Source organism: Rhineura floridana, chromosome 4 (genome assembly GCF_030035675.1).
Source record: "Rhineura floridana isolate rRhiFlo1 chromosome 4, rRhiFlo1.hap2, whole genome shotgun sequence".
NCBI lineage: Eukaryota > Metazoa > Chordata > Lepidosauria > Squamata > Rhineuridae > Rhineura > Rhineura floridana.
The window spans coordinates 107,521,324-107,540,476 of NC_084483.1; the positions used below are offsets into that span (position 1 = coordinate 107,521,324).

The 19,153-nt window shown below is 41.5% G+C and overlaps 1 protein-coding gene across 5 annotated transcripts in view; it reads left to right on the forward strand.

Moving 5' to 3' along the window:
- ARFGEF3 (ARFGEF family member 3) overlaps positions 1–18,767 on the forward strand; it is a 90,963-nt gene extending 72,196 nt beyond the window's left edge. For all 5 annotated transcript variants that reach the window (XM_061623967.1, XM_061623970.1, XM_061623968.1 and 2 more), the window contains 8 exons: positions 2,551–2,679; positions 3,443–3,619; positions 4,521–4,635; positions 6,263–6,365; positions 7,044–7,175; positions 7,891–8,021; positions 11,614–12,841; positions 13,491–18,767. In XM_061623967.1, coding sequence (XP_061479951.1) covers positions 2,551–2,679; positions 3,443–3,619; positions 4,521–4,635; positions 6,263–6,365; positions 7,044–7,175; positions 7,891–8,021; positions 11,614–12,841; positions 13,491–13,682 — 2,207 coding nt within the window. In that variant the 3' untranslated portion in view covers positions 13,683–18,767. The remainder of the gene's footprint in view (positions 1–2,550; positions 2,680–3,442; positions 3,620–4,520; positions 4,636–6,262; positions 6,366–7,043; positions 7,176–7,890; positions 8,022–11,613; positions 12,842–13,490) is intronic.
- The last annotated feature ends 386 nt before the right edge of the window (positions 18,768–19,153 follow it).

Here is a 19,153-nt window from a genome sequence, read left to right on the forward strand (position 1 = left end):
TAACACCCATCATTAAAAAATCCTGCGGCAGTGTACAAAAGAAAATAAAAGCAAAACCATAAGAATGCATTACATCCATCTGCAAAAGCAGCATAAACAAATGCACAGGGCTTTCCTCCTCCAGCACCACCAGAAGCAGAACATGCACATGCACTGTGTAGAAAAATATCTTTGCACAAATATATCTGCTAGAGGGATTGTGTTTCAAACTTTTTGTGACCAAGGAGAAGTTTGATAAGCTTGCATCTATTCTTTTTGAGAGAAGGGATCCCCAGATGTAGGTGTTGCATGGGTTCCTGTGTCCAGTCTGTGTCACAGAAAGGGAGTGGCAGCAATCTATTGTTGGAGAGTGAACTTTACTCTTGCCATAGTGGATGACTGTGGACATGTCTGCTCTCTGAAACTGTTGTAGGATTTTCTGCTGCAGACTTAATGCCTATCGTTTACCAACTCAGTTTCTCTGCTATATAGATAAGCAGTAATACTGTGACCTACATATGAGGGCAAACAAAATAAAATGTGAATGCTTATACATTGTGCGTGTAAGCATTAGTCTCATAAGATTTATGGGTTGTATTCAACTAAGTCCTATTCAGAGTAGACCCACTGAAATTAATGAACTTCAGTTACTCATGTCTATTAACTTCAGTGGGTCTCCTCTGAGTAGGACTAGCATTGAACACTATCCTATGTATTTACTTCCTTGTTAGTCTGCATATGTAACACCATAAATTATACAGCCACAAGAGTCCTTCCCCTCCCCCTCCTCCTTCCCCATGGTCAATTTTACCTATCTTAAGCATGATTGCACAGGAGTAAATCCCACTGAACTCAATAAGCATGCAAATGATCAAACCTGCCCTCTCCTCCTCCCTCCCATCACCTGCCTTTTGCCCCTTACCTCCCCCTTCCTTTGCTCCTCCCCCTCTCCCCCCCGCTCCCCTCTCCCCCTTCCTCATTACTCTCCTCTCCCCTTGTTCCTTCTCCATGGTCAGTTGTATCTATCCTAACCCTGATTGCACAGGAGTAAATCCCACTGAACTCAATAAGCATGCAAATTATCAGACCTGCCTTTCCCCTCCTTCCCCTCTCCTCATCCTTCTTCCTCCCCTCTTCCTTCTTCCTCCCCTCTTCCTTCTTCCTCCTCTCCTGCCCATTCCAGCCCTCCTCCCCCTCCTCCCCCCCCCACGGTCAGTTTTACCTATCCTAGCCACGGTTGCACAGGAGTAAATTCCTCTGAACTCAATAAACTTGCAAATGATCAAACTTGCCCTCCTCCTCCTCCTCCTGCCTGCTCCCATATACTCAGAGGCACATGTTACCAAATTCTTCCAAGCTACACAGGAAGTGGATTGGACTGTGAAAGACTAATTGTGTTTGCATTTTGACAAATGTGTAGGGCAGTACAATATCACAGAGAGGAGGTCAGGTCTCCTGCTCCCCTGGTGCATTCACTAGAGTTGCCCAATTTCCCTGCTTTTTAAAGTTTGATAGAAATATCTGTTGGCTATAAGTACTTTCTTAAACCGCAAGGTTTTTTGCCTATTAGTGAATATAATGCTTTGTTCCAGCTGGGGGCCGTACATGTGCATTTCTCTTCATCCTTAACTGGATATATACCAGTTGTGCAAATGGGCTGTGTGCAGTTCCCCAAACCAGTCAAAACAATGTTGGCTATGCAAAAATAGCCCTTTTGAGAAATATGTAATCCTGATGAATAGTTTTTTCCGAGGAGAAGCTGGGGACTGGATTCTGACCCTCCTCCTCCTCCTCACCAAACAGCTGGGTCCAATCCATACTGAAGCCTCTTTCGTTTGCAAGAGATGAGCATGCTGGTATTTTTCACAAATGCAGTTGTCATTCATAGGGTACGCTGTATGGAATTCAATGCTTATCTCCCTTGTTTGTAACACCCTTTCCATGCCGTATAGTGCTGCAAATTGCAATAAAAATGGGAGGATCTTAAGTCACATGGGAAATGGGTGTTATTTAATGGTCACTCTTTAAAACAATCACTTATAAGCAAGTGGACCTCCACACCTGTGCAGACAGTTAATACAATTTAACTGAGATAGTGATCTCCTAACAACTTGTGTAGGGGAAAAGAAAAGGGCTGGATCCCCAGCAAGAACCCCCAAGGGTCTCTGGTGTGGCAGGGTGGGCTTCTTCCCTCACCAGCCATTTTTGTCTTCCTAATGAAGATAAAGAGTTGACGAGGAGGGGGGAATCTCACCCACACCTTAGCAAGGACCTTGTTCTCCCAAGGATCCATGGAGGGGAACTGACTTCACCCCTCATGAGGCTTTCCCAGAAAAATGCCCATGTGGATTGGACCCTGATCAGTGGGACCACAGCTTTCTTTAAAGGTCTGCTCCCTGCATATTGAATTGAAGCCAAAGAAGAACATGGGAAGTTAGTACTGGAATTTAATGAGGGGCATTGCATGTGAGAGGTGAACTGGGAAAAGAACTAGAAAACTAGCACAATAAATTCTGTAACAGGGAGCTTATGTTGTTTTTCATACAGCTTCTAATGTAATTTTTTCCCTAGGCCTTATTAATGTCTGGATCATTCTGCTTGAAGAGTTGACAACTGCCATATCCAACTGCCCCCGTCAGCACCAGCCTCCCACCCTGGATCTGCTCTTTGAACTATTGAGGGATGTTACCAAAACACCAGGTAATTGGCTGGATTTACAGACTAATAGTAAAAGTGTGTAAGATTCCAGCCTCTGCTTTGGTAGAGGGATGGACAGAGTCATTACAGTCTAGACCATCCAATTCTCAGAGGGGTCTGATGGGCTCTGTTTCTGCAATAATCGGATTTGCTATCAGATTAATTATTATTTCTGATATTCTGTATCTTTGTGGAGAGAATTTTGATGTAACTTTCCACGCCTAGTTTGCGTTCATTCTTCTTTTTTGTGATTCTTTTTTTTAAAATCACTTTAAAATCATCCATAGCATGAGTGATACTTTTATGGATCTACTTTCTATGTGAGCTCTTCAAACATGTATTCCCTTTCACTGATGTCAGTGAAGTGCTATTGTAACTTATAGACAGAAAGCAGCAGGGGGGAAATGAGGTGTTGATTGTAAGCAGCAGGGGGGAAGACACTGACTTGATTATCTGCCTTAATCTGCTCTGCAGTACACTTGAAAAGGAATGTAAACAGACAGTCATTACAGAGTTCAGAATAAAGATTGATACCAGTGGAGACTCATGAATAAATAATGATTATAATATTGATAATTCCCTGCAAAGCAAAAAAAATTGGAGATTGAAAAAATGAAAAGATATTAGAGGAAAAAGGAATTGGATCATAAATGACCACCAGGGGGCCACACTTAAACGTATGTACAAGATATATTGCCCTGAGTTAATCCTGAAAATATGTTTGAAGTCAAAAGATCTTCATTCTCCTTGTGTTTTTAACCTCTAGGTCCTGGATTTGGAATTTATGCAGTTGTGCACCTTCTGCTCCCTACAATGTCCCTTTGGCTTCATCGCAGTCACAGCGATCATTCTTACTGGGATGTGGCATCTGCTAATTTCAAGCATGCTATTGGCCTTTCTTGTGAACTAGTAGTGGAGCACATTCAAAATTTCATACATTCAGGTAATTTTATGAAGTTTTAAATGTTGTGGCCTCCCCTGCAATCATTTTAATGATGAAGGGCAGGATATAAATTTTACAAATAAATAAAGTTCTTGATTGCTGAACATACTTGTGTAAATAAACGTTGCTATTGGCATTTACTCTTACAGCATCATGAAAACCTTTGCAGCATGTTTTAGCTACTATCAGAGTGGAGAAAGGATTATGTTAGAGTAAAACATAAAACATACACTGGAATTTTGGTTTATTTATCCAGATACTGAAAAGACTCTGCTGTGTTTCATTTGTTTATAAGATTTCAAAGATACACATTCACAGAGTATTAAGAGTGGGATATCATTCCCAGATTAGGTTTAGAGCTACCAATATGTCCTAAACATTATCTGTATCCAAGCATCCCGACCCAAAATGGGCTGTGAATACAAGGTACACAGCACTGTGGATATCTGCATTGATAAGAAATACATTTACTAAAGCACAGACAAATGACTCAAGTCAGTGATCAAAACACTATTCTGAAGAAGAAACATATAACAAAACAAAGCATCCTATCTGAACTGGGTCAGCGTTTTTTCTGTAGTACTAAATATCACAGCATTGTAAACATAGAAGAGATCTGAACATTGTCTGATATTATCCAACTGCTAGATCCTGGCCAAGCAAGTATCTCTAATTATCCTGACTACAGTATTTGCAAGATCCCAATTTACAGTTGGGTCACAGGACAGAGACCACGAGCAAACAGGGTGTCCTGTTGTAAAGATGCTTTCAGTAAAATAAACAAGCTACATTTTTTAAAAAAAACCATGCAATGGTTTAAATATCTCAAATTGTTTCTTTTTGTTGTAATTCTATTAAACCATGGTTAATACCAACGACAACAGCTTCATTTCCTCTTTAGATATTGGCTATGAGAATATGATCAACACAATGCTCAAAGACCTCTTCAAGTTACTAGTAGCTTGTGTGGCAGAACCCACAGAATCCATCTCTAGAGTTGGGTGCTCCTGTATCAGGTAACAGAGATTTCGTTTCTATATCCTTTTAACACATGGGGCCAGTTTGCACATAACACTAACCTAAAGGTCAGCAGTGTGGCACCCACGGCCACACGTTTCTGTAGAAGGCTTCCCTGGTGCCCACAGTGTCAGTACCCCCTGCTCCTCTGAAAGTCAGCTTGAAAGAAGCTAACAGAATAGGTTGCAGGATGTGCATGGGTCCTGCCCATGGCAGTTTCTTCGGTTTACAAATGTCCCCAGAGGCCAAAGAAAGTTGGCAGCCCCTGTACTGAACCATGGTTTACCTCTACATGCAGTTTTACTTTCCCTTAATATATTGTCTGAGTCTGATTTTGTGGTTAAAACAAACTCTGGCCAGTTTCTAAACAAGCCAACCTCAAGTCATGGGCTATGAAGCTGGGATGTTAACTAACCAGAGTTTATTATTAACCATAATCTCTAGTTCCTATCAAACAATGTGTCGGGATTAGGGGATGCTAGTGAAGATCTTCTTCCAGTTGTATGGGAGTAAGAAGTGCATGAGCCTGAGGGTTTTCTAAGGCTCATTCTAGTTCATGCATGTAGCTCTACATCATGGTTTAGGGTTAGGTGCCAATACAGTCATTAAAAGAATAGGGCATTAAAAGAATAGGGCAAGTCAAAGCTTGCATTTCTCTCTCTCTCTTTAAACCCTGGTTTATTTCTTTCTGGGCCTAATTCAAAGTGCCACTTTTGATTTTAAAAACCTTATACAACTCAGGACCTGGAAACCTAACGGACTGCTTTTCCCCATATGAACCTGCCTAGATCCTGAGATTACCATCTGAGGCCCTGCACTGCATGCCACCTCCGAGAGAATCCAGATGGTGGCAATAAGAGAACGGCCTATTCAGTAACTCCCTGCCTATGACATGCTTTCTCCAGCGAGCCCTGTCTGGCACCAACTTCATAATCATTGGCAAAGACATTTTTCTTTTCTCAGGCATTTGGGCAGCACCAAATGACTGGATTTTTTTCTTGTTCAATTATGTTTTAATATGTTAGTGCACTTTTATTACTGTATTTTATTATTGTAAATTGCTTTGAGATTTTCTGTTGTGGTAAGCAATTCATATAACTAACTTATTTGTTTCCTATCAAAATAGAACTTTTATGCTCAATGAGAACTCTCATTGAGAGTTGTGTCACTGGGGGGGGTTGAGAGGGGGCACATTATTAGACATGACATATAAATGAGGATGTTAAAATTACCTCTAGTTAAAAGAAGGTATTCTAGGGGCTTCTGCAGAAAACCAGAGAAAACTGAGCCTCTGCCAACAGGGAATTAAGATTTCAAAAGCACCAATTTGGAAGCTCACCAGACATTACCGCATGGCTTCCCTACATACTTGAATCATCTACACCCACCCATAGAGGAAGATTAATTGGTTACTCCTTCAGATGTTACAAAGAAAGTGCAAACAGAGCATGGCCAAGTCATGTTCCAAGCTGCCTTAGTCTTAACATATATCTGCCCCTATTGGGCCTCACTTGTCTCTTTATAGGTATACATCAATAAGAAAAACTGTTTGGGCTTTTGAGCTGATCCCAATAAAATGGAGGCTATCAGATGTTTATAATCTTCATGATTTTTCCTCATCCACAGATATGTTCTAGTGACAGCTGGTCCTGTTTTTACAGAAGAAATGTGGAGGCTGGCATGCTGTGCACTACAGGATGCCTTCTCAGCTACTCTCGAACCAGTGAAGGTATAACCTGCTTTTTATTGGGTTTTGCAAGAATCTCTGTCAATACACTTCTAATATTTTCTTAGATGATCATTTATATATAGTAGTGATCACCTTGAGAGTGGCAGCATTGTTTATTTGAACTAGCGCCTTTGTGTGGGTGATGTATAAGCAGCCACTGAGATTTCTGCAATGGTAGTATCTTGGAAAAGTGGCACTATCATTCAGAAATTTGGATGGCCTATGTTATCTATGTGGAGGTGCCAGTTCAGACAAACAACACCTCTGCATAAGCCCAGGCAGGAGCTGGATGGGTGGCTCCACACCACCATTCAGCCAGGTGATCAAATGGGGATACCCATGGATGAACCACCCCAAAATCACTAAAAGAAAAGGGTTAACTTGTTTTCCTTGCTTTGGTACTGCAAAACCAGTTGTCCAATCTCGCAAGTCACACAACGGATTGTTGCATTACTTCCACTTTAGTGAATGTTTGTTGTAAGATTCAGAAGCACGTTAAACATGCTAGGGAGCTTTTTTAAAACAATAAAATGAAAGGACATGATGATGAAAGTACATCTTAGCACATTAGGTAGGTGTGAGAGAGAGAGAGAAAGAGGGAGACTGATGTCAGCTTAATATGACACAGCTTAGCATACAAAATGCACACTGAATATCTGATATTGTGTTTCTCGATAGAATCTGTTGGGCTATTTCCACAGTGGCTCGGAAAACTTCAGTGGGGATGCCTGTGAGGTGAAAGTGGCAGCTCCTTCCCTCTCTCCTAGCGCTGAAGCTGAGTATTGGAGAATACGAGCCATGGCCCAACAGGTAAGTTACTTTGAGAGACATAGTGAGGACATGCATGTTAAAGTCAACCTGGGCATTGGTGCACTTCTAGTGGAATTCCTTGCATGCTTAACTTTGGCTGGTGTGTGCCCTGCGGGCTTTGCTTTTAAAATTGTTCACAGTGAGATCTCTTTACCCTTTACAGTGTTTAGTTATGGAGTGGTTAGGTATTGATACAAATGTTAATTAACCAACTAAAGAAGGCTGCTCCTGATGCACATCCCTGTAGTTGATTCCTGAATGTTGGTTCTCTTGCTGAGCTGATAATCTTGTGGTATGAGGCTTTTTTCCTAATGAAACATTTGTATTCTTCAGTGCAACTCAGAAACACTTTTTAAAAAATGAAACCTATTATCCAACTCAATAGTGAGTTTATTTGGGCGGGGAGCATCACTTGCTATGCCAGGTACTGCCATTTTTAGAACTCCATTTGCAGTCCTGAGTTAAGGAGATATAAAAAGCTGCCTTGTGCCAAATGAGGCCATTAGTCCATCTAATCCAGTGCTGCCTGCTCTGCATTCTGAATGGATATAGTTTATGAGCACCTCACCTCCTGCTTTGCAAGATCATTCATTGGAAATTCTGGAGCCTGAACTTGGGACATTTCCACATGCAAATTGTGTGCTTTGCTGCTGAGTTGTATCTCATTCGTGAATCAGCCCAGGGCTTTAGCAAGTTGGTATTATCTGTTTTGTAGGTGTTCATGTTAGACACTCAGTGCTCCCCCAAAACTCCAAACAACAAAGAAGGATTTGAACATGCTCAATCCTGTGTGCTTATAATTGAGTTGCCCCCTGACAAGAAGCCCAATGGCCATACACAGAAAAGGTAAGATGATTCCTTTTTTTTTCTAAGATCAAAGACAAAGCAAGGCGAGGCATGAGGCAGGTGCAGGGAATGAAGGGGGAGTCTGCACAGATATTTAAAGCTGGGCAAATTTGTTTCTCATGGCAAAGTATGAAAGGCAGTTTATGCTGACACCTCCAATAAGAACATCCTCCGTTCATCACAGTAGGGGATTGCATGGCACTTTTTTCATCCTGCCATTCTAGTCTTGCCTCAGGCTAAACATTTGGTTGGCAGTGTTTAGCACTCACAAAGTAACCTTAGTCCCAGTAGCATGTACTGCAAGATCCTAGACCCACATCTATAATGCAGGATGTGAATTAGCCACAGTATTTGGGGAAAGGGTCTATTATGTAGGATGGTACAGTTTCATGAGCAGTTATTATAGAAAGCTACCACTCTTAAATCCTAAATTCTATATTTATAATAGGTATTTTGTACAAACAGTGAGCAATTTTTTTTTTAGGAATATAAGCATTAACTTTCTGGATCAGACCTTGCCCAGCCTCTGTTTTGTACCCAGATGCCTTACCAAATGTGTTGAATTGATGGCCAGTCCTTGTTGTGCGCTCCTAGCATCTGGCAATCAGTTACATTGCCTCTGATGAACATGGGAGGATCTGTTTTGCTAGCATGGTTAATAGCTGCTGTTAGGTCTGTCATTCACACCTGAAAGGTGGTTGAGAACAGGGGTGAAGACAAGCTGCACTGTCTCTTCTACAGCTGTGCACATTATCCCTCTTCCCTCCCCCATCCTTCCAAAATAACCATTTATTTTGGTAGTGCCTCAGAGTTACTTCCCCTTTCTCTTTTCACCCTTAATTGAAGGGGGGGAAGGGTATGCCATAATATTTGCAAGTGCATCATGTGGAAGGATAGGAATATAGGAAGCTGCCTTATACTGAGTTGGACCATTGGTCCATCTAGCTCAGTCTACACTGACTGGCAGCAGCTCTTCAGGATTTTGTCCGGGGCCTCTCCTATCCCTACCCGGAGATAAAGGGGAAAGAACCTGGGACCTTCTGCATGCAAAGCATGTACTCTACCACTGAGCTACAATTGTTTCCCTGGGGGTTTTTTTGCTATCACAGTTACATGGCTTAAATAGTCACCACTTTGGCTGTGTACTTGGGCCAGAGCATATAACATTTATGCTGTCCCTCTTTTGCCTACACAAAAAATACCATGATAAAAATAGATGATGTATGAATGGGTTCTCACACCCTAATTAGTTCTAGCAATCCACAGTAAAGTATGGCTGCACAGGGAGTTTGCATGCTTGCTTGCTTGTTTCTTGTAGCCTGTGTTGCATGTGCAAATCAGTAACAGTGCTGAACTTTTGTAGAATTCCTCTTTTTCCACCTTATTTCTTTCCTTTTTTTTTAATGCTGCCATCAATACACAGGAAGCTTGGGTAAGGGAGCATTTTGGCTTCATGCCAAAAGCAAATAAAGTCTTTTCTTAATATATATTTTCTTCCACAGAAAATTACCATCTTAGCTGGCAGTACTAGGAATAAAATCAATTGTTCTTCACCAGCTGCCTCGTTTAAATGGTTGCATATTTTCCTCTGTGCTCAGGCCACTTCTACAAGGAAGTGGGCCAGTGGAGTTGCAATGGCATCCCTTTGATGAACTGGGACCTGTGTCTGCAATGTCTGTGAAGTGGAAGCCTCACTCCTATAAGAAAGTTCCTGTGTATAGTTCCCTCCTCACCACAGTTTTGTGTGAGAGAGCTAAATATGGAAAAGGCCTCCATGCACAATGGTGGCATTCTTCAATATCTCACTGTATGACTTGCATGCACTTTGAAAGGGAAACACAAGCCCAGAGCCACTTCTTCCACTGAGCTGAAGTATGCATGCAGGTGGGGCACATCCCTTTGGCTAGTCATCAGCAGCTTCTGCCTGTACAATTTCTATAGAGTGTCATAAAACGAATGCTAGAGTGCAGCTACTAGACAGTGTCAAAGCCCAAGACAAAGAGTATATTTTTAAAGGACTTTGTCAGAAATGGAAAGAGAGGAGGGGTGGGGGAGAATCAAACTCAGGCAGAAAACAAAATGGAATATATTTCATGGTGGCTGCATTTCCATGAGACTGAAAATAACAAGACATTTGATAGCGTTTGCATTCACAGCCAGTTTCTGGCTTAAATAATCTCTTCTCTTCTTGAAAATGTATCCTTAATTATGGCTGCAATCCTATCCATTGCTACTCAGAAGTACGTCCGACTGAATTGATTGGTACTTAATCAATAGAGTATATCAGCCTTTCTGAACTTTTGGATCCCCAGATGTTGCTGGACTACAACTCCCATCAGCCCCAAGCAGCATGGCTAATGGTCAACAATTATGAGAACTGTAGTACATCAATATCTGAGGACCCAAAGGTTGAGAAAAGCTGGAATATATATGATTGCAGCCAAAGACTTCATTTTATCCTGTCTTTAAATACACAAAGAGAATAACATAGTGTCCAGAACATCATCTGGCTCATGTTTATAATCTTATTCATGGAACTGAACACACCATATCTTACTGAGGCTTGCAAATTTGACCTTTCATTTGTATTCTTTAATGCAATACATACAGGGTTTTTTTCCTGATAGATTCCCACATAGAGCCCCAGTGTGTTGTATAATCTCCATTTTCAATAAGTGTTTTGTTTAATGTTACTTATTATTATTATTATTATTATATCTGCAATGCTTGAAAGATTGTGATACTAAAATTGCTTATTGTAACTGCTGACATATTTATAAAACAAATTAGATTTTTGTATAATATAACATAGATGTTGAGAATTTTACATGAGAACTATATAAAGCAGACATGGGGAACATAGGGAGCTGCCTTATACTGAGTCAGACCATTGGTCCATCTAGAACACTATTGTGACCTAGCAGTGGCTAGCAGCAGCAGCAGCTTTTCAGAGTTTTAGACAGAAGTTTCTCCCAGCCCTACCTGAAGATGCCAGAGATTGAAACTGGGATCTTCTGCATGGAAGGCAGATCCTCTGCCACTGAGCTACAGCCCTTCCTGTATTAGACTCCAACTCCCATCATTCCTGACCATTGGTCATGCGTTGGGAGTGCATCAACATCTGGAGGAGCACAGGTTTCCCATCCCTGAGTAAAAGGAATAAATAATCTGGGGGGGATTTAAATTCCAGCTTGGACAGGAATTGTGGGAGAATTCAGAGGAGAAAACTCAGGGATAAAAATAAATTGCACATGTCATCTTTCAAATGGTAGACAGTATTGGTTCAGAATAGCCTTCCCAACCAGGTACCCTCTGGATATTTTGGACTACAGTTTGCAGCAACCCCAGTCAGCATGGCCAATAGTAATGACAGGAATTGTAGTCCATATTACCTGTATGGCACCAGGTTAAGGAAGATTGGCACAGAGATAATGTTTTGAGGAAAAATGTGTAAGTAGCTACCATAATGATTATGATATAGTTCTAAGTCTACCATGTAGAATTCCTTGGAGGAGGAGGAGGATATAAATATGACTGAATGATTAAAGAAATAGTATTAAGCTTCTAAATGTGCTCTTTTGGCCACATGCAGTATTCCTTTCAGAACAATTGTAGTGAGCCTGTTGTCCCACCAAGTGCTGCTGCAGAATTTATATGATGTTTTGTTGGAAGAGTTTGTGAAAGGGCCCTTGCACTCTGAAGAGAAGACAGCACAACAACTGCCGGAAACCAAACTGACTGGCTTCCTCAGGTACATTTCTATGCAGAATTTGGCTGTCATCTTTGACTTACTGCTGGATTCCTACCGAACAGCCAGAGAGTTTGATACAAGGACTGGGTTGAAGTGCCTGCTCAAAAAGGTATCTGGCATTGGTGGAGCTGCCAACTTGTATCGCCAGTCAGCAATGAGCTTCAACATTTATTTCCATGCCTTGATCTGTGCTATCATGACCAACCAGGAAAACATCACTGCAGAACAGGTGAAGAAAATCCTCTTCGAAGATGATGAAAGAAGCACTGATTCGTCCCAACAGTGCTCTTCAGAAGATGAAGACATTTTTGAAGAGACGGCTCAAGTAAGCCCACCGAGGGGGAAGGAGAAGAGACAATGGAGAGCCAGGCTGCCCTCTCTGAGTGTCCAGCCAGTCAGCAACGCAGACTGGGCTTGGTTAATCAAAAGGCTTCATAAACTGTGCATGGAGTTATGTAACAACTATATTCAAATGCATTTGGATTTGGAAAATAGTGCAGATGAGCTCCCGATCTTCAAAGGAGAGCCCTTCTTCATTCTTCCATCCTTTCAGTCTGAAACATCCACCCCATCTACTGGAGGACTCTCTGGGAAGGACACCCCTTCAGAAGATGACAAAAGTCAGATTAGGGACTCACTTACAGAGAACATCTCTCCTAAGGGAGGAAGTGGAGATATACTGCTGCTTCCACCCTTGAGCCCCAAAACAGAGAAGAAGGACCAAGGCAGGAAAAAAGAGTGGTGGGAGAGTGCTGGCAACAAAATCTACACCATCGCCACAGACAAAACCATATCAAAGCTAATGACAGAATATAAGAAAAGGAAACAACAGCATAACCTGGCCAATTTCACCAAAGAGATGAAAGCAGACAAGAAAGGGGACCCTCTCAGCACAAGAGGACCAGATTCCCCCCTCCCACAAAGGCCTCAAAATCTGGTTGATCAAGGCCAAATGCGACACTCCTTCAGCGCAGGGCCAGAGATTTTGAGACAAGAGAAGAGGCCGCGCTCTGGGTCAATGGTCAGTTCACTCAACATATCTGTCCGGGATGGTGAGGCACAAATACAGGTAAGAAAGCAGGCCAAAGGAGAGACTAAAATTGGAGAACATATGCCTTTTAAACTAAAGTAGTTGCTTTCCTTGTTTGGCAGAAAGTACCTCTTCTATAAGCACCCATTAATTGTTGTAGAACATGAGACACTTGTGACTGCAGGGACAATCTTAAGCGTTTGGACCTTTTGGCAAAATAAGGTCACACACACTGTGCCCTCAGAGTGATGGCCAGAGCAGTCAAGCTTCCATTTCTTTGTGAGTTTCCTATGATAGCTTCAACCCCCAACAGGATGCTTGTATCACTTCCTACAATAACTGGGCTTATCCAGTTCTTTCTGATGCCATCCCTTTCCTTTCCTTTAGTTTTCATTTTGGCATGTCTGTCTACTCCTTTCTGCATCTTGGCACTGGTGAACCAAGATGGCTTGGAATAGAAAAGGTAATGATAAGACCGTTAGTGTTAGGTTGTGTTTCCAACCTTAAGACTTTTTCATTTGACCGCCAGTGTTCTCAGTTTTAGAAACAATTCAGCATCAGAATTATACATTTCTGTTTTATATGATGAACTATATTCTCCCATTTGCCTTTTGTATCATTATGTTTACACAGTTGTATAGTTCCATATTTTCTCACTCTCTTCTTTTCTCTCCCTATCTAATTATAGGCATGGACCAACATGGTATTGACAGTTCTTAACCAGATTCAGGCCCTTCCAGACCAGATCTTCACAGCTCTCCAGCCAGCAATGTTCCCCTGCATCAGTCAGCTGACTTGTCATGTGACTGACATTCGGGTTCGTCAGGCTGTGAGAGAATGGCTGGGAAGAGTGGGAAGAGTGTATGACATTCTTATGTAGTAGACACTGCTTGCATTACCAACTAGAGAATGAATATAAGACGCTACGAGGTGTACAAATCAAATGCAGTTACTGAAAGTTACCTATTAAAAATGATAAGAGGGATGTACATGTAACTATTTGCTGGTCATTGGTAACTAGCAACTTCTGTTACATGCTGTTAACTGCTTAAGAGCACAATTCAGTCTTGCTCAAGTCTATAAGAGCATGTGATAACCACAGTGTGCTTATACATCAAGTATCACAAAATAATACTGCATATTAAATCTGCACATACTATTAAATCAGGCTGATACATGAAAACCCAGCAGATTTTATATTGCATATTTTTCAAAGGGTGAAAAAGATGGAAGTGTTTCTCTGCAGGAAGAAAGGGAATGGAAGTTGCAGTAGAATGCAGGTAGCATAAAATAGACACCTACATAAAGTAGGCTTGGCAGGAAACAGCCAAACTGAGGGCCTACTTTTTCAAACCTTCAGTGTTGTCAATATTTTCCTATTCCACTGCATTTCTGTCCTCAGAAACTCAAAAGGCTTGCATCCAGAATTTACTTGAGAGTACAATGGATGCTTTGGTGTCTTTAGTATAGAACCTCCTTGTGCCCCAAAATCTGTCAGACTGACATTTGAAAGCATCTGCATTCATATAGATGATGGGAGAATCATTCAATAAATGTAATAAGCTAGGCCAATTATTTCTAACAAATTTTTTTTCTTGTAAAGCATGAAATGAAAAATAGACCATCCAAATTCCAAAAATTGAACACATTTTCAAGATTCACAATGCAGGTTTAATTTTCTGTCTCACACTGGGATGGGGATCAGCTGTGTGTTGGCTTCTGAGGCACTTCTAACGTGATTTTGTGTCATCCTAGCGGTAGGTGTGGTATGGTATGACATGGCAGGAGCAGCTTGCCTGGCGGGGCAGAGCAGGGGAGTCGATGCTGCTTACTGGGAGAGGGAGAGGGGAGGCAGTAGTGTGGTTGGGGAGACATGGGTGCACCAGCACAGCCAATGTGCCCCTCCCTCTGGTGCTCCCACACAGCCCTAACCTGACCTCTCTGGCTCCTCCTCCCAATAAATGATAGCAATGCTCCTGCTGGAGGCTATTCCTGCACCTAACTGCCCCACCGGAGGAGGCGCTACTGTGCCATGGTGCTGAAAGTCTCCAGGCCCTGTAAACAGCCTCTCTAGGGATGGGTTAGTTAATTCTGTGCAAGGAAAGCCATGCCAAAAGCCATAGACCTTGTTTGAAGGTGACCCAAAGGTCCTTAGGCAAGGAAAAGGTGATCATATATAGCTAAATATAAAGCAGCAATTTAACTGTTTTCTGTGACAACTACCTTGCCCCATCCCTACATTTTAGATGAACATGTCATACCATTGACTACTGTCCCAGAATTTCCTATTTTCAGTCTCTGTGGCCGTCTGTCTTTGTTTTACCTCTCTTCTTCATGAAAAGGAATAAATCCCTAATTTAGGTTTGGAAGGTGGCACATTTTATCCTTTCATTCATCCTGTGAGGTAGGCTACTTTGAGAAAGGGTAACCAGCCTTCATGGCGGAGCAAGGATTGATCGGAGACCTTCCAAGTATAACATCATCCACTATCCACACTTCTTCTTTTAAATCCTTTTTCTTAAGCCAAGCTAACATACCCAGCCAAATATACAGGCCATTAATTAGAAAAGGGTCTATAAAATATGTGTGTAGCCACCGTTATTTATTATTTAATTTGCTACACTTGTATGCTACCTTTCTCCCACTGCATTCAAGCTGGTTCATAATTTAAAAGAATGCCTTGCAATTTAATAGATACAATACAAAAGAGAAAGGGAACACACGAAGAGAAAAATAAGCAAATTAAAATAGTGTACTCACACCGTGAGCCAGTTCTCGGAGAGAAGAAACCTAATGGCAGTTGGTCCTAGCCAGTTTTATTTTTTTGTTTTGGTAAAAATGAGGTGCCAGTATTCATATTAAAAAGTGCTGTGGGTGCCAGCACAAAATGGCTGCATCTGGCAGCAAAAAAAGAGGTGACGATACACCGTAGCATCACAGAAAAAGTACTGGTCCTAGCCTAGGTAATGGAGAACTACTTGCTATCTCACTTCTGCCTCTGATGTAGAATGGGAGCAACTCCTATGGTGGGAGGAGCTAGTTAGGAGCTTGTCCCAGATGAGCCTATGGAGAGAGGCCTTGCTGTCACTCCTCCCTGGAGCAACCAGGTGGAGCGGCTGTTTCTAGTTCTAGGAGGAGAGTCAATATTTGGCCTCACACAATAGAGAGGGCCTTACATCTTAATTACTTCTAAAACTCAGTAGCTAGCTCTCACATCCATGTGGCACACGGGCATACACACGCTTCTCACATGCCCTGTGGATCAGACTGATTCCTACAGTCTCTACACCCTGTTTCTGAGGTCATTATTGACAAACCTGACCCAACTGTACAGGTAACCATTGCAACTATGGGTGTTTTTTAAGAACCCCAACAGAGTAGCCTATGATCCTCATCTCAGGATTGCTTGCAGTGCCAGGGAAAACTTTGAGGACAACTTTTGGATGGTGTAGCGCAGCTTCTTGCACCGACCCTGATTATTGTTCTCAGTAATTGAATTTAAAAGTTGTTAGATCCTTCATCAGCCTGGTTTATGATGCATTGCAGTTTGCCCTGGGGAAGAAGTCATTTCCCTTACATCTCCCTCTTTTTTGTTAAGTTAATAGAAGACTATGAATGTACATGTTCTATCAGCTGCTGAACCTTGTGACTATCTAATGCATATTATGGAATTCTTTGTCAAAGAAGCTGCTGCTGTGCCCGAATTTGATTGTTTTGTTCTTTTATTTGGTTTTCACTTTAAATATGCAGTGTTTCTATGGCTCTCTTTGTGAAGTTGGAATTTTTTAGGGGAACATTTTCAAGTGGTGCACACCTACATTGTTTGTTAGTTGGATTTTATATGCAATTCTAGCTTGTTGCTATAAGCTTTTATTTAACAGAGTAATTAAATAGAGGGACAGACATACCACACTCAGGACTTCTGCTTCCATTCTACTGAATGCCAAAAAATTTTCCAAGATTGAAAACATAGCTTTTTTGTTGTTACTCTGTACGGAGAGGCTTATGTTACATGTGAGCCAGTACTGTTAATTGCGCATGTTGGGAAGACAAGTGTGGTATGAGAAGATTTTATAGCCATTGTTAGAGGAGAGGCAAAAGTAAACTATTGTTACTCAAGGAGACAAGGCATTACGGCTACCAAGTAGAAAGGCCACTTTAAAGCATTCAGCATTGCAGCTGTCGCCCATGTGGGTCAGTTCTTTTCTGTCCAGCAGCTTACTATGGAGATCAGGGTGTTTGCACACTGCGTAATTTCTTTTTTATATATATTACCGTAAACCGAGCTATAGAAGCTGGCCTTTGACATACACGTGAAGTGGGGGGGGGAGGAGAGAGAGAACAGGACAGAAGCTCCACGTTTTGAAGACCACCAAGGGGTCATGGATTAGGCAGGTGAAGCTGAAGGGGCAAATGGAAACTCAGTTTGATGGCCTGTGCCACAGAATGCAGTAACATTGTTAGGAATGGAATGGGTTTTCTTAGCTGACTTTGAAAACTTGCCACAGCCTGATAATGAAATAAATGTCGCAGACTTAGAAGGCAATTGCCAAACCAGCCACATACTGCAAAGGTGAGTCCAATGTGAATAGTGATGTCCATATTGAGCTTCATTCCATGCTAGCAAATAGTTTCCTATTCACTTCAATGGAGGGAGCCATTGCACTTTATGTGCACACTGGCAGAGCTGTACCTTCTACTGTTATGACTCAGAAAGTTCTTTGTGGCAAGGCTTAAGTACATAGGAGCTCACTGAACTTTTGCTTTCTCCCACCCCATCTCAAAAAGGGTGATATCAGGCATAGGATAATCAGGTGCCTATGCCCTACAAGACGTGTATTGTGGAAGGTAAAAGTTTGCACCATTTCACCATGCAAAGGCCTGCTGATCATATGAAGTGGTCGGCATAGGGTGGAACTTGCACATCACAAAAATCAGAATGGCAGCTCTGTGTCAAGGTCAGTCCTCTACCACCATACTGCGTAGTGCAATTTCTCTTGTGTCCAGGCATCACTACTATATGAGTATTTTTCTGCTAAGAGCTGCAAGTGCTTGGGGGCAAAATTGAGACAATGCTCCAAGTAGTAACTTAAGGGCTGGAGTTAACACATTTTGAAGGAGAAGCCTTAGTGCAGGGCTGTCATTTTGGGGTTTGTTTAAATATAGTTCCATCCATAGAAAACATTCCATCTTAACTAAAAGGGAAAAGATACCATACTAAATAATTGCAACATCATTCTTAGAGCAACAAAGCTGCTTATTTATATGGCAAGGATATCTTCCAGCGCTGGTTACTGTTCACCATATGAAATATGGTGCCAAGCTAAATGGATAAAAACCACTTTTCCCACTATTGCAGTGAAATGAAAGACCCAAAGGACCATTTGTTCTCTTATGCCAAAGCTATGACCCGCTTAAAAGTGAATATAACCAAAACAAAATTGACTTGTAAAAATGATGACTTTCCTTAACAAGTCTTGCTCCATTTCACATGTAGGTAGGAAATCACAAGAATCCAAAATATTTTGAAGGCTGCAAATAAATAAACCCAGACTTTTTGTTCTGTTAGATGGGCGTAGCCTTTTGCAAGTGCAATTCTGTAAGCCCTGAAGGCCTGCAATTTGGAATGAGGTTAGCAGCAAGGAACAACCAGGAGAGATGCAGTGGAGCAGTGGGCGGTCCCCTTGGCTTCATGTCACTACACTCTGTATGGAGTGGCCATACAAAGTCAGCTTATGCCTACACAACTACGAATACCTTTAAACTGTCTTTGAATCCTGCCCTATCTTTCCTTGTGCTATTAAATTAAAATGACTTCCTAGTCCTCCTTCCCCCTTTTTTTGTGAACCATGTTTGTTTAGTTTTTCCTGTATCTATGTTCAGCAGTTCGTTGTAAGTCATTTTGCAAAACGTATTTTGTGTATATTTTGTTCAAAGGGAATTCTTAAAGGAAGATATTTTAAAACAAATAACTATTTATGTTGCTTGTGTTGTAGAATAAAGAAAATCCAAAACTAAAGAATTTGCAGGTGTGTGTTTTTACTATATCCACAACAGGAAGCTTATTATGCAGCAGATATTTATATCACATATAAAATATTAAAACAAGAAACCTAGTCCCTATAATTGGATGTGATCTTGTGGATGAAGTTGCTAGATGAACACTACCATGCTATCTACTGCTTTAATAGTGGAGGTGGTGCTTCCTTGGGACAGATTCTAGGCTTTCCCTCGTCTTTCTCATCTTTATTCAAGGCACTAATAATTTAGCAGGAAACACATTGCTGTGTTTTGGTGAGCATGAAGATAGCCCCTAGCATAAAATCAATCCTGGTTTGTAGTTTATTTGTA